We start from the raw sequence: 19,426 nt of genomic DNA on the forward strand, positions 1-19,426 counted from the left end.
CTTCTCTCCATGTACAAAATGAGCCCTGAAGGAATACAGTGACATTAATCTGTAATATGCATAGATTAAACAGAATTGTACCAAGGATGACAGGAATAGCTATTGATTGAGATTACTTTTATCCAATTAAATTTACAGGATCCAATGACAACACTTGACAATATAGGAAGTGAGAATTACTCTAGCAAGGAAAGGAGAATAAGAAAGTGACAAAATCAGTAATGAAGGGTTATATAAAGTACACAACAGCACATTGTGACAAGTACCAGGGGAATTAAACATGGGCAGTTTAATGCTACTAAGTACTCATTACTTGCCACAGGAGTGTTCTTCATTCTCATACTGTAGTTCCATATGTTGCAGTAAAACACATCCCAGCTATGCAAATGTTTTAAAGCGTGCCTACTTACAGCAGGAAGAGAGCAGTAGGGTAGGTGGTTGGTTTTTTGTTACAGTGGACAGGTGATTCCAAAGCATATAAAAAATAAAAGGCACCAGAAACCAGAAGAAACTATAGCACTTAAGTCACAGTGCACTGCCAAGAAAGCTCTCTAGGTTTCTGGCCCAACAACAAGATATCTAGACTTTGAGTCATCTCTTAAAAAGAAAAAAAAGTAGCACCATTATTTCCCTATGCTTGTTTTATCAGTCTCCTGCTGCAGAGCCATGTGTACCTTTTCTATTTTAGGTGAATACCTTACCAGATAGTAAACATTAACAGTTAGAAAAATGGGTACAGAATAGAGCAAATGTTGGGAAAAGGATTGAGGACTTAAAACATACATTCAGATTTAAGCACTGACCTCTATCTATGACATCAGAATAAATCCAGTCCCACTCAAGCACTGGAATCTGTCACTCAAGAGTACATTATGCAGCTTAGACCTATCCATCTTCCCTACTTTCCTACCATCTGGCAGTGACTCTGCTTAATTCAGCAAAACATGCAGGCAGAGAAAAACTTCAGATGTACAGAAATAACTCCAGTCACCTCCTTAAAGCATGCTGAGAGGTCTCAATCCCTAATTTAGCTCTTTCTAATTGTAGCTATCTAAATAAAATTTGCTCAAGGTAGCTATTATTGTACTTGGAACTTTGTTCTGTTAATGGGATGCTGCTGATTTTATAAAACAGCTGACAGTATTTTAATAAGTCATGTGTAGAACTAGTGCTGATAGAAATGATAATTCAATTATTTATAAAATGGCAGGTTCAATTTTAAACTATTCATCACTTTTAATAGGATCTATAACACAAGAGAAAGGCAATGACTGTGCACAAATACTGTATGATGGCAGCTGTTTACTGTTGCACATGAAAATGACTGCCAAGCTTCTCAAAGTTAATTCCTTTGACCTTCTCGGGGGGGAGGGGGTGGAAACAAAAGCCCCAATAATTTTTCAAGTGTCCTTAACATACCTACCTTTCACACACTTCAAGATCAGTGCTTGTTGATTTCTGATACCCAAACTGCACCTCACTGGAGTCGGTGTTATCTACTAGGCTGGTACCACAGCTTCACTCCTGCTTCATTTACAAGCAGCAGAACTCCAGCAGTGGAGTCAGCACTCAGTAAAATAAATGAGCCATTCCTGTCCCACTGCTACTTAAACATTGTCTGAAACCTCAGGTGGAGCACTGTTTCATTTATACTCAGATTTTTGAACATCCTCTCACAACTTAAAAGACCACCACATTTTACTTAAAGGTAAAGAGGCTCTGGAGAACTAGACAAGTTCTTTTTAATAACACCTGAGTATCACTCAAAGAATCCACGCTGGCAGGCCACCTGAAGCCTTCATGTTCTCATAAAGATGACAGATGGCAGTACACTCAAAACTAGGCACACACAATTGAATAGCAAAGGATAAAACACAAAGAAAGCACCTTTTTGATCCTCTTCCTATGGGTGTCTTTTGCACTGTGAGTGGAGATCTGGATGAGAGAATTCCTGGTTGATTTCTAAGCCCAGAGACTGGATTCTTACCTCTACTTAATTTAAAAAGAAAGCTTCAAAGCAACAAGTATTCACATATATAGAAAGGTTGCAAATAACCAGACTTCAAGTCATTCTACATGGCAAACTCACTCTCCACTGCATGAATCTGGAAAGTTCTTCCTTAAGCGTTTGCAAAAGGTGCACCCTGCACTTCAGTCTCTCTTGTCCCCTCCCTCTGGCTGAGCATGGCATTTGAAAAGGAGCTAGTCTTGTTCCTCTCAATGCAAAAATCATACTTAAAGATCTCAAGAAGGAGGAAAGGCAGATGGGGAACAAATGTGGGATCTATATGAATATTCACAAACAAAGTGATGATTTCTGAATACCAGGACAATGACCACTTGTTTGGGAAGAAAAAAAAAAAAAGAGAAAAAAGCACCACCCAGTACTGCAGCTTTAAACACAGGATTTGCTTTGTTTCTCAACAAAGTGCTGATGTGATGAGGAAAAAGAAAGTATTTTGCACTTTTTTGAGATTTCCCCCAAATCGTTATTAAAAAACCTTGATATACTTCGAGTTCCCTCCACATAACAGATGATTTCCTCAGTCAGTAAACTGTGTAATATCTAAATCACAAATGAAGTGAAACTCCTTGACTACAGTAAGCAATTTGTATTGGCAAGAGAGATAATAGCAATACTGCAACTGAGATGTGATGATGGGAACGCAATGAGAAAATGTTATACAACAAAACTCTTATACAACAAAATCTCAGTACTCATTTAGAAGATTCTACAAGAAAATAAAAATCTGAGTACTGTTAAAGACACAAAGAACTTTTATTTATAGGCTATTGTGTGCATGATTCCCAAACACCAGACTGGATAATTTTCAGCTTCCCTTCCAAGGAACTCTCAATTCATACTGCTGGTCTATAGGTTTCATTTACCTTGGTATCATCGATACATTGAGCTTTGCAATAGTCTTTTTTATTATGACAGCCTGAATCTGTTGGTTAACTACAGAGACCGTCAGGAGATTGATGTATCTGTATGATTTATTTATCTAGATATTGAGTAGTACTGTCAGCTACCAGATTTTTTTTTAATTCTTTAAATGTTCTGCCCTAAAGATACATCTGCTGCCCACAAATGGCCTTCTGCTGTTCAGCTGACTATTGGAGGTGATCAACTGCAATTGCTCAAAACAGCAATGTGAAAAGAGTTAATAATGTACATGTTGCACACAACAAATGTTATCTGCTAAAAATTAATGAGGTCATGCAGAATACAAGCCTACTTTTCCTCTGAAGTCACATCTTACCTTTGCTTCCATACTTTTCTGGTGGGAGGTCATAAGGTACAGGAAAATATGTTGCTGAATCTTTCCTTTCTGTCAGCTTTTCCCTTCCTACATGAAAGTAACCTTTGTCCAATCCCTATGAAAGAACAGAAAAACACAGAAGAAAAGATTCATTAGTTTCTGGGACAAACTTAATCTACAATAGATGCTTTCTCAGTCGCTATGTTAATGAACAAAACTTTCTGCCTCCTTTACTGAGATTGGATACTTCATGAAGCACCTTAAAAACTCAGCTTCTCTTACTTCTACTATTTGAGCTCTTCTCTTTTTATTACATCTATTGGCTTGGCCATATGGGTCCATATTGGATATATTCTGTCTTCTCAGGCCTCTACACATACACTAATTTACTTCCATGTTTACTAGGTGAACTCCTTCAGTGTTTAATATTTAACTGAAGTGAAAAGCTTCTAAAATTTTTCTTTGCTGTTTAGCTTCATTCTGACCAGATTAACTGGATGCTCATTATGTTTCATGGATTAAACCAGATATCACTTTGTGTTATAGAAGCAAGTCTTCAAATCTGTGCTTTTCAGACATGTTGGGTAACATCATCCATAGACACAAAGAAATTTAATGAAGATTTGAAACTGCTTGCACAAAATCTTCAAAGACTACACTTATATTAGAATGACAGCATTACTGTCAAACAAGGTTAAGGACTAAAAAAAGAAAAATGCAATACAGTACAAAGGTAGACATATTTAAAATGATTCGAGTAACTTGGGCAGATGGTATTGCTTAGCTACTTCTCCAGAGAAATTGGATCCCAACTGTAGTGAACTACATGAAAGCAAAATCTCTTAGTTCTGAGATTTCAAATAGCTTACTGTCAATCAAGTAGATGGATTAGAACAGACTAGAAATTTAAAGGCTATCAAGTTTCTTTATTTATAAGATATTACTGACAACTATTTTTCTTTCTAAAATCAAAGAATAGTTGGGGTTGGAAGAGATCTTCAAAGGTCATCTAGGTCAATCCCTGTACACTGGGCAGGGACACGTTCCACTAGTAGCAGGTTTCTCAGAGCCCCATCAAATCTGATGCTGAATGTTCCCAGGGATGGGCTATCTACCATCTCTCAGGGCAACCTATGCCAATGTTTCACTACCCTCAGAGTAAAGAATTTCTTCCTTAGCTCTACTCTAAATATACCCTCTTCTAGTTTAGAACCACTGCCCCTTGTCCTGTCCCTACAGCTCTTGTTAAAAAGTCTGTCCCCACCTTTCTTATAAGCTCCCTTTTGGTAGTAAAAGGCTGCAATAAAGTTTCTCTGGAGCCTTCTCTTCTCCAGACTGAAGAACCCCAAGCTCTCTCTGTCTTTCCCCACAGGAGAGGTGCTCCAGCTCTGACCATTTCTGTGTCTCTTCTCTGGACTCAGTCCAACAGGTCCTTCCTGTGCTGGGACCCCAGGGCTGGATGCAGCCCTGCAGGTGGGGTCTCATCAGAGCACAGCAGAGGGGCAGAATCCCCTCCCTGCCCTGCTGCCCACACTGCTCTGGATGCAGCTCAGGACACAATTGGCTCTCTGGGCTGCTCATGTCCAGTTATTAACTTACACTTTATTCAAGCTCTATGGTCCACCAGTCTGAGTTTCACTGAGCATTACTGTTTTGTCATAGTACAAGCAAGCATCCTAATTGCCAAAAAAAATCCCATGGTATTCAAACACACACATGGTCTGAAGGTAGAGTCCCAGCTATACACAATACTGCAAGTCTTTCTTCACTGGAGTTTTACACCATCAAATGCCATCATTTTAAGTAGGAGACAGCAGCATCCACATATGACCACACAAAGCATGGGAATCAATGCAGCCTTGTGCCTTTTTCTTTAATATTCAAGAAGAATAGTAACCTAGAAAAAGGAGAGCTGCCAAAGACAATGTCAGACAGCAGTTCTAGCAAGTCAGTTCAAGAATCTCCCTTAGAATATAGATGCATCTTTTGTCTCACGACCCAAAGTAAGAACAAACTATAGATTATGATGTAAGAAACATTGTACATTATTTCAAGGACTAGGAAAAAGCCACTGCCCTTTAAAGGAAAGAACAGAAGAAACAAACAAGATCCATGCTAAAGGACTGCATGAAAGAAAATCCAGTTTGAACTTCCCTTTCTTATATAATTTCAGTCAGATATTTTGATAAATCTGCATTAAAACCAGGCTACAGAATTTGTGGAACTTAGCCTTAACGTAACAAGTAATATGTTCAAAACAGACCAATGTAAAGATGCAAGATTGCTTTTAAAAGCTCATAAACATCTAAGGGTTTGAAAATGACTGGGAAAATTCATAATTACTTACACAAAATGCAATCTAGTTGTATAGCCTTACTTCCAATGAATTTGAATCACTCAGGGATTGGTAGAAATGTCATGTAAAAATGCAAAAAACATACTTTTGTTTGTAGTTGAAAGAACATGAAATATGCCAGGGATTTTACAGCTCACAAACAACAGGAACTGTGTAAGTGGTGGTGGTGCTTAAATATATTTTTTTCATAACTCACAGCAGTCAAGTTGCACTTGGTAGGAGGGTCTGGGTGGCGTGTATTCCTAGATACTACTCACAAGATGACATATAAATTGTCAGCATCTATGTGACATGTATGAGGTCTGATTGCCCAGACATCCCATGAGCTTCTCTGGTCTTCTACATCACCTACAGAAGAAATGTGGAGCAGCAGGGAAGGTTCCTCTGCCATACTGTGAGATGGTTTTATGCTACAACAAACTTCACGTGCCTGATCGACAGCACCACAATTACAAAACTGCTGCCTGGCACCATCTGAGTTGGACATTTGTGAAACCCTTATTATCACAAAGCACAGTGTAGAACACAACCTACTTCAGCCTCTACCTACAAAGTAAGGACATTTTTCATCTCGTTTTCTTCCTCCCTGTTATCCATTGTTTTCTTCAACCTAGCAGTATTTTTGTTTCTGCTTGATTTCTTCTACACTCCATGCCCTGTTACTTCTTCAGCGTTTTTCTTTCCAGGCATTTTACCTCCTTCTCTTGTTCTACAACTTTGGTTTTCTCTGCCTTTTCTTCCTCAGTACTCAGCAATTATATTTCCCTTTCCTCTGATGCTGTCCCCCAGTGCAGCTTGACTCAGTTCATCCCAGAACAGTTTTATTTGTCTGTAAGAATTTAACCTATAGAGATCTTCCATTCAGGAAATATTCATCTAAGAAGAGACATCTGGTTTTTCTCAAAACACACTGGAGTAAGTGTCTAGTTTGTGGAATACATTCTTTAACAAGGCTCTCTGAGGAGATTCACATGCTTTTAAAAATAACTCATGAGTCTATCTTCACACAGAAATTGAAGTTAAGTCACACTTTGTCTGTTTTGAGCATTTCCTGAATGTTGACAGCTCTCACTGCTGTTTCCAAAAAACAAACCAGCAGGACCTTGCAGAAAATAATTTTGTCTGACTTATAAATTTTCCTCAGCCATATTCTATTCTGTCAGAATTTTTCCCTCAGCAGCTTTATTTTGCTCTTTGACTGCTGCTTACAGCAATACATTTTGAAATGCTGATAAATACATATCTCAATTGGGAAAGAATTTTTTTTGTACTTTTAAAACTTTAGGTGCTTATAGGGCTTCTATTAGTAGCTTAGCATCATACATTGAAAAAGCAGACACTGGGAAAAATGGGAAAAGGAAGTTTAACAGCTCTTAAAATAGTGTCTTCCAGTTTTTGCATGGTTTTTTTTGCCCCAAACACAAAGCAGACTGCAGGCTATAAAAAAAGAGATCACAAGATAAAGGTAAGAATTGCTAGCCATACTGAAGTGGGAATTAAGACTGATACCATTACAGAATTTTGATCCTACTGAAGTAATTTTTAACAGGAGACAACTATTATCCCACTGGATGATTACGGGATTGATGTTTCCAATGCCACTAACAGAAACATAGTCATTTTTGGCAAAACTACTTAAAAACTTGCTGGTTTCAGCAGCAAAGAATTAAGGATGCAAACAAACTACAGGGGCCAGGCTCATCAGGCCAGCAGAATACACAGCAAAACCTTCCTCAACACTGGGCACAATTATTCCAAAGAGAGCTTTATCCAACTGTACCAGAAGAATTATTTATTTATTTAATAGGAAGCCAACAGTGACAAACTCAGGTATCTAAAGCTGAAGGTTCTTGGTTTGGAACATATGTGTCTGGGTGTCTTTAATACTGGAATTTGAAAACCTTGTGGCAGTTCTGTGAACACTTAAAGTGAGGCTTAGCATCTTGAAGTCTAGATACAAAATCTTTGTTTACTTACACTATTAGCTTTCCTACTCCCACTCCATTTTACATGGGATGAAAGACTTCATCTAAAACTAGAGAAACCAAAGAAGAAAGTGGTATGACATTGCCTTGGAAGTTGATGTTACAGTCAAAGAGCTTAACCAGCTTGATTTTGGTTCTGCTCTAAGTTGAGCTATGACAGAAGGTGCCTGGATCAGTTATTCAAATGCAGAAGAAATTTAGGCAGTTCAGTTCTGAAAATCACATGCTAATGCCTGGCTTATCTCTAATCCAGTTCACACAACCAGACCCAGAGTCAAGTACAAAACAGCACTTCACTCCAGTGAGTATTCAACATCAAATACAGCACTTCAGAATCTGAAATATTGTTGTTAGTTGTCTGAGTTTGATTATCTAGATATAATTACAGGATTTGATAGCACTAGGTAGGCAATTATGGGTAGGTTTCCTGTTTAATAGCATCTGTTATATTTTTCTGAGCTTGTCTTTCTAAAAGCTGACAGAGCCAGTATCATATTTATGAAACCTCTAAAAAGATTTAAGTATTTCACAAATTTTTATACTATTTTACAAGTCAAGCTCAAATTATCTTAGCATCTTATCAGACACAGAAGCTGTGAGGAAGAACCATTTACTTAAAAGGCTTTCCATTAGTCACTTCCAAGATTTTTCAAACAAAATAATTACTGGAATATGCTTCCCAGAACTCCATACTTTTTGGTCATTGCATTCTCACTGAATGTTTTACCTGTTAAAGATATACTTTATCTCAGCCTCTGGAAAGGAATCCCCAGCAGCTGAAAGAGCAAGTTGAAAAAGAGAGAGTGTGGATGTAGGAGGTGAGAAATGGAGATGGAAAGGGAAATGTAGTTCAAACACAGGACAATCTTACTTATAATAAACATTATTTTTTACTGAACAGAAGCTTGTGATCTAATGCCAGCATCAGCTGATTTTTCCCTAAACACTAAAACTGTAAATGATAACAGCTGTTGCTATATTGGGAACAACCATTCAACATATTTCAGAGAGTCTGTATTAGCACACCAGACCAAGACCCAACCTCAAAGTATAATTTTGGAAGCATTTTAAAAAAAGACAAAAGCTGGCAGTCAGCTGATAGCAAGTGAGGAACGACCCACTTCCAAATTTGTATTCAGCAGAAAATAGAAGGCACAAACTGCAGAGCTAGAGGAGTTCTTAAGAGAAGTGACATGAAGTGTGTGCTATGCAAATACACCAGGGTAGTGTGGCCAGGTAGTCCCAGGTGCTGGATTAAGGCTCCAGTCTTTTCTGGGACATGGGTTCAACTTCCATCACAGCCAGGAATATTTTAATTGGATTGGATCATATGATCTTAAAGGCCTTTTCCCAGCCTAAATGATTCTATGATGCCAAGTCTTAACTTCTACCAGAATACTTGTCATGAACTTTGTGATAATACTGCATGAAATAACCTAAAGAAACAGAACTATCAGAAACTGGCAGCATTAAATCAGCATTCTGATAGCTAGAGCATGGTGAGTCCCTTGAGGCCTAGGAAAGCTCAGTTATGTTTCAAAGCACTTCATGTAGTTTATATTTTGCATAGCTTTAGCTGTGAACAAGCATTTCTGTTTCTAAAAAATTTAGTCTATTCCAAGTTCTCTGCTATCTTCACTTAAAACTACCCCACCACATAGCACTCTAAAACCACAATGAACCAGTGTGACAAGCAGACAAGTTATCAAAGAAGCACTTTTTATGCAGCTAACTGCAGGGCATGTGCATAAGAAATTCATAAACTAAGCAGTGCAACTTGAGTATCAGATGACTGCACGTACATAAGCCCAGTATCAGTATTTGTCTGACTACCTCCTTGTTACCAAGGGTCTCTGCAGGCACACACTTCTCAGGGAAGAAAGGAAAGCAGCTGCAGTGTCTCTCCCTGCTTTGCTCCCACATACATTGTGGGATATCACAAACATGTGATAATCAGGTGACCTCTTCTGGTTGACAGTCTCCACAATTAATTATCAATATGTAGGAAACTGGGAGAAGAACTAAGTATTCTCTTCCAAAATACATACTGTTCTATATTCTTGCAAGTTTTAAATAAGCTTCAATTAAGTTATGCTCTGAGAAGTCTGAAACCCAAACATAAGATTATCTTGAACACACTGACAGGTTTTAGTACAGCCATCTAAAAGCTGTAGAAATTATAAAAAAGCATAGGAGCTTTCTATAAGAAAGACAAAGACAAGGGAGGCGAAGGCTGTAGAGAGAAAGCACTGTATTCACACCATGGTTAGCTAACCCGTTACACACCACTTTGTAAAAATACAGCGGCCAAACAGACCCAGGGAGGAGAACCCTGAGAACACCATTATGTAATAGTTTTATATCTGGATCTGTTTCTCTAGAATCATATTTGCATTTTAAGTACAACCTTTGTCCCTCTACTTACCACCCTCCCAACCCAAATGATACAGAGGGGAAAAAAAATATTGAGAAAAATAAAAGTGATCAAAAAATCTCCCCCCTAGGAACAACTGAGCAGGATAAGAACTCATCATTCTAGACAAAGATAAAGGTGTCTGGAAAGAGAGGCATGAAAAGGATGATTAGGGATCACATGGGTCTTGCATCTTTCAGTGCAAGGAAAAAAAACCTTCAAATGAGTAACTTTCAGAACCGCCTCATGTGACATTATTACATTGTGGAACTCAGCCAGAGCAGACTGTGACTGCCAAAAGCCTACAGATATTTAAGAGCAGACAAGAGATGCTCACAGAATAGGCCTCTAAGTCGTGAAATATGCAGGGACAAACTACTACATGAATGCCTGGCCATTATAATTTCACCCAGCATGGACCTGTTATAGCAAGCCCACAGAAGGGCCACAAAGATCATCAGAAGGCTGGAGCACCTCTCCTACAAAGACATGCTGAGAAAGTTATTATTAGAAAGTTACATGACTGTGTCATCTGGTGATCAGTTATGTTTATACAAACCCCTTAATTTACTAGGTACAAATACACCAGTACCATAGACTCCTTGCCTGGCAACACCTAGAGACAGCCAACTGGAAACTGGAGTACCCAACTCCCAAGAACATTAATTTATCCCTTTCAGGTCAGTTGCTGTTAAAATTTTTGCACAGCTTTGTTTGCCCAGTGCTTCATTATTCTGTTATTAACAGTTGTTTACACAAATGGTGTTTCCTTTTTTAGAGCTTATTGATATAAAAATCAATGCTTCCTGCTATAAGAAGCTCTCTGATAAACACATTTTCTTCCCCTAAACCATGCTGGAGAAAAGCATCTCTAAGGTTCATGATATCAGAGACCTCACTACTATGCAAACTCATTATAAATGTCAAGATTGAGATACAGGAATTCTTTAGCTGAACTCAGAAACCATCAATCTTAATATGCAATCTCAGGAGACTACAATTATCCAGTTAGGGTAGGCAAACATTTTTACAATTCCATAATATTAGTATATATTCATTTGGGACTACATTACTAATCAGTAGAAATGACAGAACATTATGTGATCATCTGTGAATATTATCTAGGAAATAAATACTCTTTATCAGCAAAATATTTCTAAGGACTTTTAGCATACAAATACTTTTTCACAGAAAATTGCAGTGGTCTTCCCTGGAAAGAAGAAATTTCACACAGGAAGAAGTCTGAATGGTTTGTGATCACAGACTAACTGCTGTTGAGAACATTTTGGTACTGTCAGCTCATCAGAGAGAAGGAGGAATCAGCCACATCTTGCATCTCCTCCCATCAGATAACAGACAAAACCCAATCTAAACAAAGAAGGGAAGCTTTTTTCTTAAATACAATGTGTAATTAAGGACTTTCTAGCACAGGATTTCATAGAGGGCTAAAAACCAGCAAATGTAGATCAATAAGGAACTTGATGTTAAGAGAGAGTCACGTGACTGCAAATGCATTTCAGAGAATGACCAAGAACAGCGACTGGGGCAAGATTAGCAATCATTTCTCAAGTTACAACACAAACACACCTTACATTAATGTGAATATGCACTCAAAGGCCAGTTTTAAAAAGCACAAAATAAGAGATTTGATCATCCTTTCCAATAACATTTAGGTATATGTTACAATTTCAAAATATTGCCTGTGAGTAAGAGGAAAAAAGCCATAATACCAAATCCATACCTGCTGTGTAGGAAAACAAGACTATGAATACAAATTTGATTTCCTATTAACTTTATCTGGAAATACAGAACCTACTGATCAGATTATTCAGTCATGCTTGTATTCCTAACTATTTGCAGATTTTCATGATATCTCAGGATTTGTGCTTGAACCATGGACTTACAAATGCTGAAGGCAAGAAAAGAACTCCAAGTTCGTAGGAACGGATCATCAGCTGGCTGCCATTTTTCTCCAGAGCTCCCCAGGCTGCTTTAGATAGATTGGCACTATGAAGAGAAACAAAGCATTTTAGTGAGGCACAATCTTCAATGCAGAAAATGTTTAAAGAACATAGCCTAACAATGTCCTTCTAGCAGGAGAACTTAAATTCAATCAGAATAGTCTTCTCACAAAAAGGGACTTGGTTGTTATTCCTTGTTGTTATTTTTACAGCACAGTGGGAGCAACAGAGACAATATGTAGAAAGGCATTCATACAACACATGTGGATAATTATACAAGCCTATTTCTGTCATACAGATCTACAAGACAAATTCAGCCTTTTGAATCTTCTCTGCACATTTCAGAAAGGAATTTGGTACTGGTAAATAGCTTCAATTTGATGACTTAAGCAGATTAAAGGCTACCTCAGTTAGGACTAGCTACAATACCTTCAGTACAGAGTGGATTTGCATTTTACATTTTACTATAGAGTGTTAAACACTATCTTTTGCTCTTGGCATTTTGTTCTTGGATCTATTTATGATAATAAATACTTAAGAGGTTTTACGATAACAAATACAAAGAGGTTTTGTTTCAATTTGTTATTCAGCACCATGCTGTATTTAATCTTTCATCAGTATCTACTACAAAGGAGACCAATTTGGGAGTCAAAAATATATGCAATTCTGTTGTCAAAATCTACTTCTACAGCACAATATGAAATTTACACCTTATGCTTCAACTGATGGACATACTGGATACTGTTTGATAACAGCAAATGGTGGAGCAGAAGAAACATGAGAAGAAAATAAAGCAACCATGAATTTCTGTATTAGATGGAGTGAGCATCAGATTTAAACTAATCATTACCACTACTGCAAGCAACAGTATCTATGAATGATGAAATTTAAAGAGATTAAATATAAAGAGAAAGAAATATTAAAGTAACTGAGCATTTAAGAGTAAGGACAGATCATAATCTGTCAAATATAGGGTTGCATAAAAACTGAAACATATCTGTATTTTTCATTTACAAGACATTCTCCCTTCAAGTCAAGAAATTCTTGCTTTCTCTTATGGCTTTTTTAACAACTAAACAACAGAAATATAAAGCTTGTACTTCTAGGCAGACTGCTAAGCAACTCAATCTGACAAGAGATCAGATTCCAAATTCTATGTTTTATTACAGTAGGGCAGCCCAAGTACAACTTCAGCTAACCCAAACTCTGTTTTGTAGAAACCAGCACATTCATACTATAGCACACCATATCTTTAAGAAACTTAACCCAAATTTAAAATATTTATCACTTTAGTTGGTGTTGAACCCCAGAACTGGCAGTCACAACTCAGACAAGATTTTAGTGTGATTATCAACTGTTTCTGATGTAATAATTTCAATCTGCAGCCTCAAATGGGACAATGCAATGGAGAAACATTAAATATGGACAAAAATTCATATTGCTATTTGAAGTATTATGTGGGTTATGGAAGTAACTCACCTGGGCCTGCAGCTGACAAAAAACCCCCCATATATAAAGTTCTAAAGTGAGAGCTGTACTGGTTAGATGTTTACCTTGTTACCAAGAACCAAGCAATCTTCTGGAAGTCAGGAGAGAGTCTCATGTAAGTCTTAATGTGAGGCATGGCATGAGTTCGACCCGTGACTTCTGCTGACCACTTGCTAGAAAAGCAAAAGGAACTCTTTTCATACATGGTTTTATTTTCAGGTCTAAAATATACCATATGACAGCACCATGATTTCATGAACACTACATATACTTGTCACACTCGATACTTACTTCTAGAGAAAATCTTAAAATACTACATTTAACTGAACTGTTAACAATTCTACTAGAAGTCAGAAGGGCAAGGGTTTTTTTCCTTAAAACCAGCCCAGAGAGATATTCTCCTCAGTGTGCCAGGTTCTCCTAACAAGTTTTTTCCATCTCTCAGTTCTTTGAGTGCTATCTGGAACAAAGTCTAAACTTCTGGACAATACACGTTCTTTGAAGACTATCAATGGTTATGACTTCAAGCAACCGAGTTTGGCACCAAACTAAACCCCACAGAATCCTGAGTTTACTACAATTTATTATCCATGACAAAGGCAGGGAGCAACTGGTAGATTGTTGCCGCTACTCTTCCTCTTCCCCCTTCAGTGCCTCTAAGCTATTGAGAAATTTGAGGGTTTAAGAGAATAGAGGTCATATCTATGTGCATATAAAAAAACTAGATTAAAAAAACAAGCCATTGCTGGATTGCTTCAGCATCAATGTTACAGTACTAAAGTGTAAGCAAGCAGTAAATGTATGTACATAACTGAAAGTATGCAGCCACATTAAGAAGCACTTTATGTTCATAGCTGTTAGTTCTCGTCCAAATTTAGGAAGAAAGCTTAACACACCTTCCCAGAGACATTTCTTTCCACAGACTTGAAGGAAGACTCCAATTTCAGTTGTCACAATCCTGCTTCCCTAGCATAGCATTCTATTCTAATTAGCAAATCCAAAAGAATCAATTAACTCTGAAAAACTTAAGCGCACGGTGTTCCTCTAAAAGCCTGAGCAGACTGACTTGGAAGGGCTGGAATTATTACCTAGGTTGACTTTCAGGACTAACACTTACAATACAGTGCACTTAAAATTAAGAGGCTTTGAACTTCATGGGTGAGGACCTAATTACTTTAACAACCCTGATCAAGGAAAAAAGACCTCTGAGAACTGGTCCTGTACTCTTAAGCAGCAAGAGCTGAAACACTCTGCACATTTGATGTAAACTAGACTTCTTTATATTTTGATGCAAGCCACATCAAATTCTCTTTCTATAGGACAGATGAAGATATATATGATACAGAATTAGCTGACTAAACTTGTCTTCCCCTACAAACTCCACACTTTCCATACATACAAATTGTAAGGCTGAATCATGACTCAACCACCCTGGTTAATAGCTTTTCTCTCACAACTGACAAGCATCTTTAAGTTCACGGCACAAAAATACTTAGGTAATTCCAATAAAATTGTAAAAACGAAAAACAGGAAAAATAAGTAGAACTGGGAATTTAAAATTTATTTTCTTTAGATTTACCTCACTGCTTTGCCCTGGGACTAACTCCTCCCCTCACCACTGACTGCAGTTATTCTGAGCTCCTATCTCAGTCTACTGCCTTTCTGCCTCCTTATCTTAAGACAGATACAAATAGTGTGCCTTAGCAAGAGTAATACCATTTCTATCTATTACCTGCAGTACTCTAACTGCAGTTTGGTTTCATCTAAAATGATTGAAACTTATTTTAGAAAGTTAAAATCAGAAAGGGGAAAATACATTTTGGCCATGTTTTCCCTAGCAGGACAGCACAAACATGTAAGGATTAAAAGGGGAAAATGAATGCCAGTTTTGGCCGGGATAGAGTTAATTTTCTTCATGCTGGCTAGTATGTATGGGGCTATGTTTGGATTTGTACTAGAAACAGCACAAACACAGATATTTCAGGTGTCACACGCAGCCTTTTCTGCCTCTCACACCACCCCAGTAAATAGTCTGGGAGGGGACACAGGCAGGACAGCTGAGCAAAGGGATATTCCAGACCATGCACCATTATGCTCAGCACATGAAGCTGAGGGAAAAGATGGTGATGGGGAGGTCATTCAGAGTGATGGCCTTTATCTGCCCAAGCAACCACTAGGCACAATAGAGAACTACCTTCCTGGGGATGACTGAATACCTGCCTGCCCAGGGTGGGGTAAACTAACTAATTTTGATTTGCTTTTATGAGTAGCTTTTGATTAATTAACACACTGTCTTTATTTCAACCCACAAGTTTTCCCATTTTACTCTTAGGATTCTCTCCCCTATCCCACTAGGGGGGTAGGAAGGAGGGTGGGGGAGCCCAAGTAAGTGGCTTTGTGGTGCAGAGCTGCAGGCCAGGACTAAGCCACCACAAAATCCTGGAAACTGAACTGCACAGACATATCCAATTCATAAACAGAGACAGGGATAACTAATTTTCTACAACACCACCTCTTGAAGCATTTAGTTCTCTTACTTCAAATACTGAAAGAATTTTCTATCTTAAGATACTGGCAACAAGGCTTGAGAGAAACTAAAACACCTCCTATCATTAGTTTCAACCTAAGAGAACACTTATGATCTCTGTCTCTCATCTTTTATGATTTTAGGGGAACAACACTGTACTTCTGCAAACTGAGAAGAAAACTCAAAAATTATTCAAAACTTTATAAATCTACAGAACATGCAAAGCTCTAATACAACAATCATCGTGGACTTGTCAGGCATATGTCAAACAAATTCTTTTCCAACCAAGAATTCCACTCTTTGAAAATCAATATTTGACAAAGTAACTGCACAAACATAAGGCACACCATATTAAAAGCAAATAAACTAAAAGGAATGTTAAAATACAATACTATTAAAGCTGATCAAATGTTTTGAAAGCAGCAATTAACAAAAATTATTAATAATTACAAATCTGTCCTCATAAATTAGTAATACTGGAAGGGAAAACAAGCAATAATACCAGAGAGAAAACTCTGCAAATTACTCTGTTTACACAGTAGCTAATCTAACAAAGCAGTCTAGTCATCATTTGCTACAATCAGAAAAGTAAAAGCAATATTAAGTTTAGTCACACTATTTAAAAAAAAATTAAAGTTCTGAGCTGTATTATAGGTTAAACACACTCAACTGGCAGGAGAGAGAAAATCAGCCCACAGACATTGTAAAAAGTCTGGGGCAGACATCCTGCCTCTTCAGTTGAGAGGCTGCAGGACACCCATCTTCCAACTCCATTAATCTCTCCCTACTTGCAAAAAGGAGTTATTAATTTTCCTTTACTGTAAGCATAAAAGATTTGGGGTTTTTTCCTTGCAGCTTTGGTAGAATCCCTAATTTCCTGCTGGTTTCATACTATTTTCCAGTTTGAAGAAGTATTTGCTAAATTCCTCTAATCCCTCCACTGCCCTAAGATTTGCATTATAGCAAGTCTTTCAAACAGCTCATCTTACATTTACACCTAGTGAAATCTGCTGTTTTCTGGTTGTCCCAGGTTCCACAGATACAAAGGTGCAGTCTGCCTCCTGCCCTGTGGTAAGAGTTTACCTGCAGGCTCTGCTCAAGGCTCCTGTGCTGCATTATGGCAGGGTAAGGGCTGCACCTGGGCAGTCACTACAGAGCAATTCTGCAGGGCCACTGCCATCTGCAGCCAGTTCCACAGCTGAACCTCAAACAGCCCTTCTGCTGCCAGAGCGGGTCCCTCTATGTCCAAGAGACAGCTAGGTGGGCATTTTCTCATTGAAAAGGAATAAATAAATGAATTATATCATTATTAAGTAACATTCTGTGTATTAAATAAGAGACTAACTGAAAAATGGTTACGTCTGTTTTCTAGTAAGATTCTCATGAGGTATGATGACAGAAGCCAAATTAAGACTGCACAAACACCTCCAGATTGATGAGTATTTTGCTTTTTGAATCATGACTGAACAAACTCGAAAGCTTCAAGTTGATTGCAGCTTTCTTCCTTTGCTGACTGTATTCAGAGGACACAGTTTAAAGGCAGGAGACAGAGCCTCACATGCTTTCTGCCTGAGTTCCATTCCTTAGACATTGACCAGCAAGGTTCACAACAGCAATCACCTTCACTCTAGAATGAAAGATGCTCTCTGCCACAATCAATTCTACTTCAGTCCCCTGAGCATACACCCAACTGAACACAATCCTACTTCTTACCAGAAGCAACAAAATTTTCTTACCAGAGCAACTTCTGTCCAGAAGAGTTAACAGTTTCTGATGAAAGGAATGGGAAGTTGTGGTCTTGTAAGAGGTTACAAGTTCTATTAATTTTATTTTTGATCTTTGCAAAACAACTTTCTCCATTGTTCTCTAAACATGCATAAGTTTTTAACAATTCAGCCTGAGGGAGACATCTGGCATGGAATGTGTCAGACTGTTAGAATTTGGCACAACTAGCAGCATATGGAAATAGAAATTTTTAAGAGAAAATGTCAGGCATCTTTAACAAAAGATTTTGCCACAAGGGACTGAGAATGTTTGCAGCAGGACTGCTGTACTTACAAGAAAAAAATAAAGCAACCACCAAAAAAAGCCTTTCTAGTCCTCTTGTGGCTCAGTTGAAATCCCATTAATACAGAGGCACAAGTGGGGAAAGTGAAATACAGCTGGAAGTTTAGGGAAAAAAAAAAAGGAGTAACATCATTCCTGTTCAGAGAAGGGAACATTATATAAAAGCTTACAGAACCCGAAATCCAGTAGCAACATTATCCCAACAACAAAATTATAATTTTTCTAGATGAACAGCATGTTTTCTACCAACTTTTGGAGAGAAGACACAGCAGATAAGCAACTTAAGGCCTTTATTTTAAGGAGTTTAGGAATATCATACTTGTAACCACTTCCACTTATTTGCTTAAACACTCAAACATTATAGCACTGTAACTTTAAACATACAATCTGAATTAAAAAAAAAAAAACCAACAAAGAATTGAGTTCTACTTACTGAAAATAGGAATGCAACCACAGCTGTTTCTGTGCTGTCTGTATACTGTAAGGAAGTGAGCCACCAGCTTAAGGAAAAAAGCAGAACATGTACATTTATTTTCTGGAAGACATTCTAAAAGCAGCAAATATCTTGGGGAATAAGCTATCTGTCCTACCTTCATGAGTTACTTTCAGGAAATTGTTAAGTGCTCCAGTAGTATAAAATGGTATATACTTGCTGGAGTTCTTTCCATTCTTATAATTTAGCAAGTTCTTAAACATTACACAGCGTATTTACACTAGGAAAATCAGAAACTGTATACAGGGAGAACTATGGATAGTTTTTTTATATGATACTACTTGACATCAACAGATTGGAATCACTACCCATACAAAATAGAGGAAATAAATCAAGCAGCTTTCAGAAGAAAAAATAAACCTTCCAAATCCCAAACAATGTTATTTTAAAAAGAACTTCTATGATAAAATTATATTTGTATTGATTTGGCCTTTGGCTAATGCATGTTGTGATTTCTTGAAATGGATTTAAGAAGAATCAGCCAGGCATACAGAATTATATTAGTGTTGTGTAGTAAAAGCATTATGCAAAGCCTACTGTATTCAACATGTCCTAGAAGACACAAAATGAACTCATTACAAAAGCTTTACTGTTCTCAGGAATGCACTAACTGCAGGAGTCTAAAGAACTGTTCACTTGCACAAACACAGAGTCATGTAATTCACCAAGTGTTGTGGGTCTCACCCTCTAGAATTATTTACTCATTTGCTACTGTGAGAAAAGAACTAGGAAGAGAGCAAAGTAGGTCAAACTTTAAAGGGTATAAAGAAAACTTTATTAACAGAATTAAAAGAAAAATAATAAGAAATCAGAATAAACCTTCAGAACACTTCTCTTTCTCCCCACTCTATGCCTATAAATTCTCTGGCTGCA

The 19,426-nt window shown here is 37.6% G+C and overlaps 1 protein-coding gene across 1 annotated transcript in view; it reads right to left on the reverse strand.

The window, feature by feature from the left end:
• The window catches only part of TDP1 (tyrosyl-DNA phosphodiesterase 1), a 35,872-nt gene that overhangs the window by 1,277 nt on the left and 15,169 nt on the right, over positions 1-19,426 (reverse strand). The window contains exons 12-15 of the mRNA XM_063160131.1: positions 18,494-18,560; positions 13,532-13,639; positions 11,922-12,024; positions 3,264-3,378 (exon numbers count right to left, since the gene is read on the reverse strand). Of these exons, the coding sequence (XP_063016201.1) occupies positions 3,264-3,378; positions 11,922-12,024; positions 13,532-13,639; positions 18,494-18,560 (393 nt within the window). The remainder of the gene's footprint in view (positions 1-3,263; positions 3,379-11,921; positions 12,025-13,531; positions 13,640-18,493; positions 18,561-19,426) is intronic.

Source organism: Melospiza melodia, chromosome 6 (assembly GCF_035770615.1).
Source record: "Melospiza melodia melodia isolate bMelMel2 chromosome 6, bMelMel2.pri, whole genome shotgun sequence".
NCBI lineage: Eukaryota > Metazoa > Chordata > Aves > Passeriformes > Passerellidae > Melospiza > Melospiza melodia.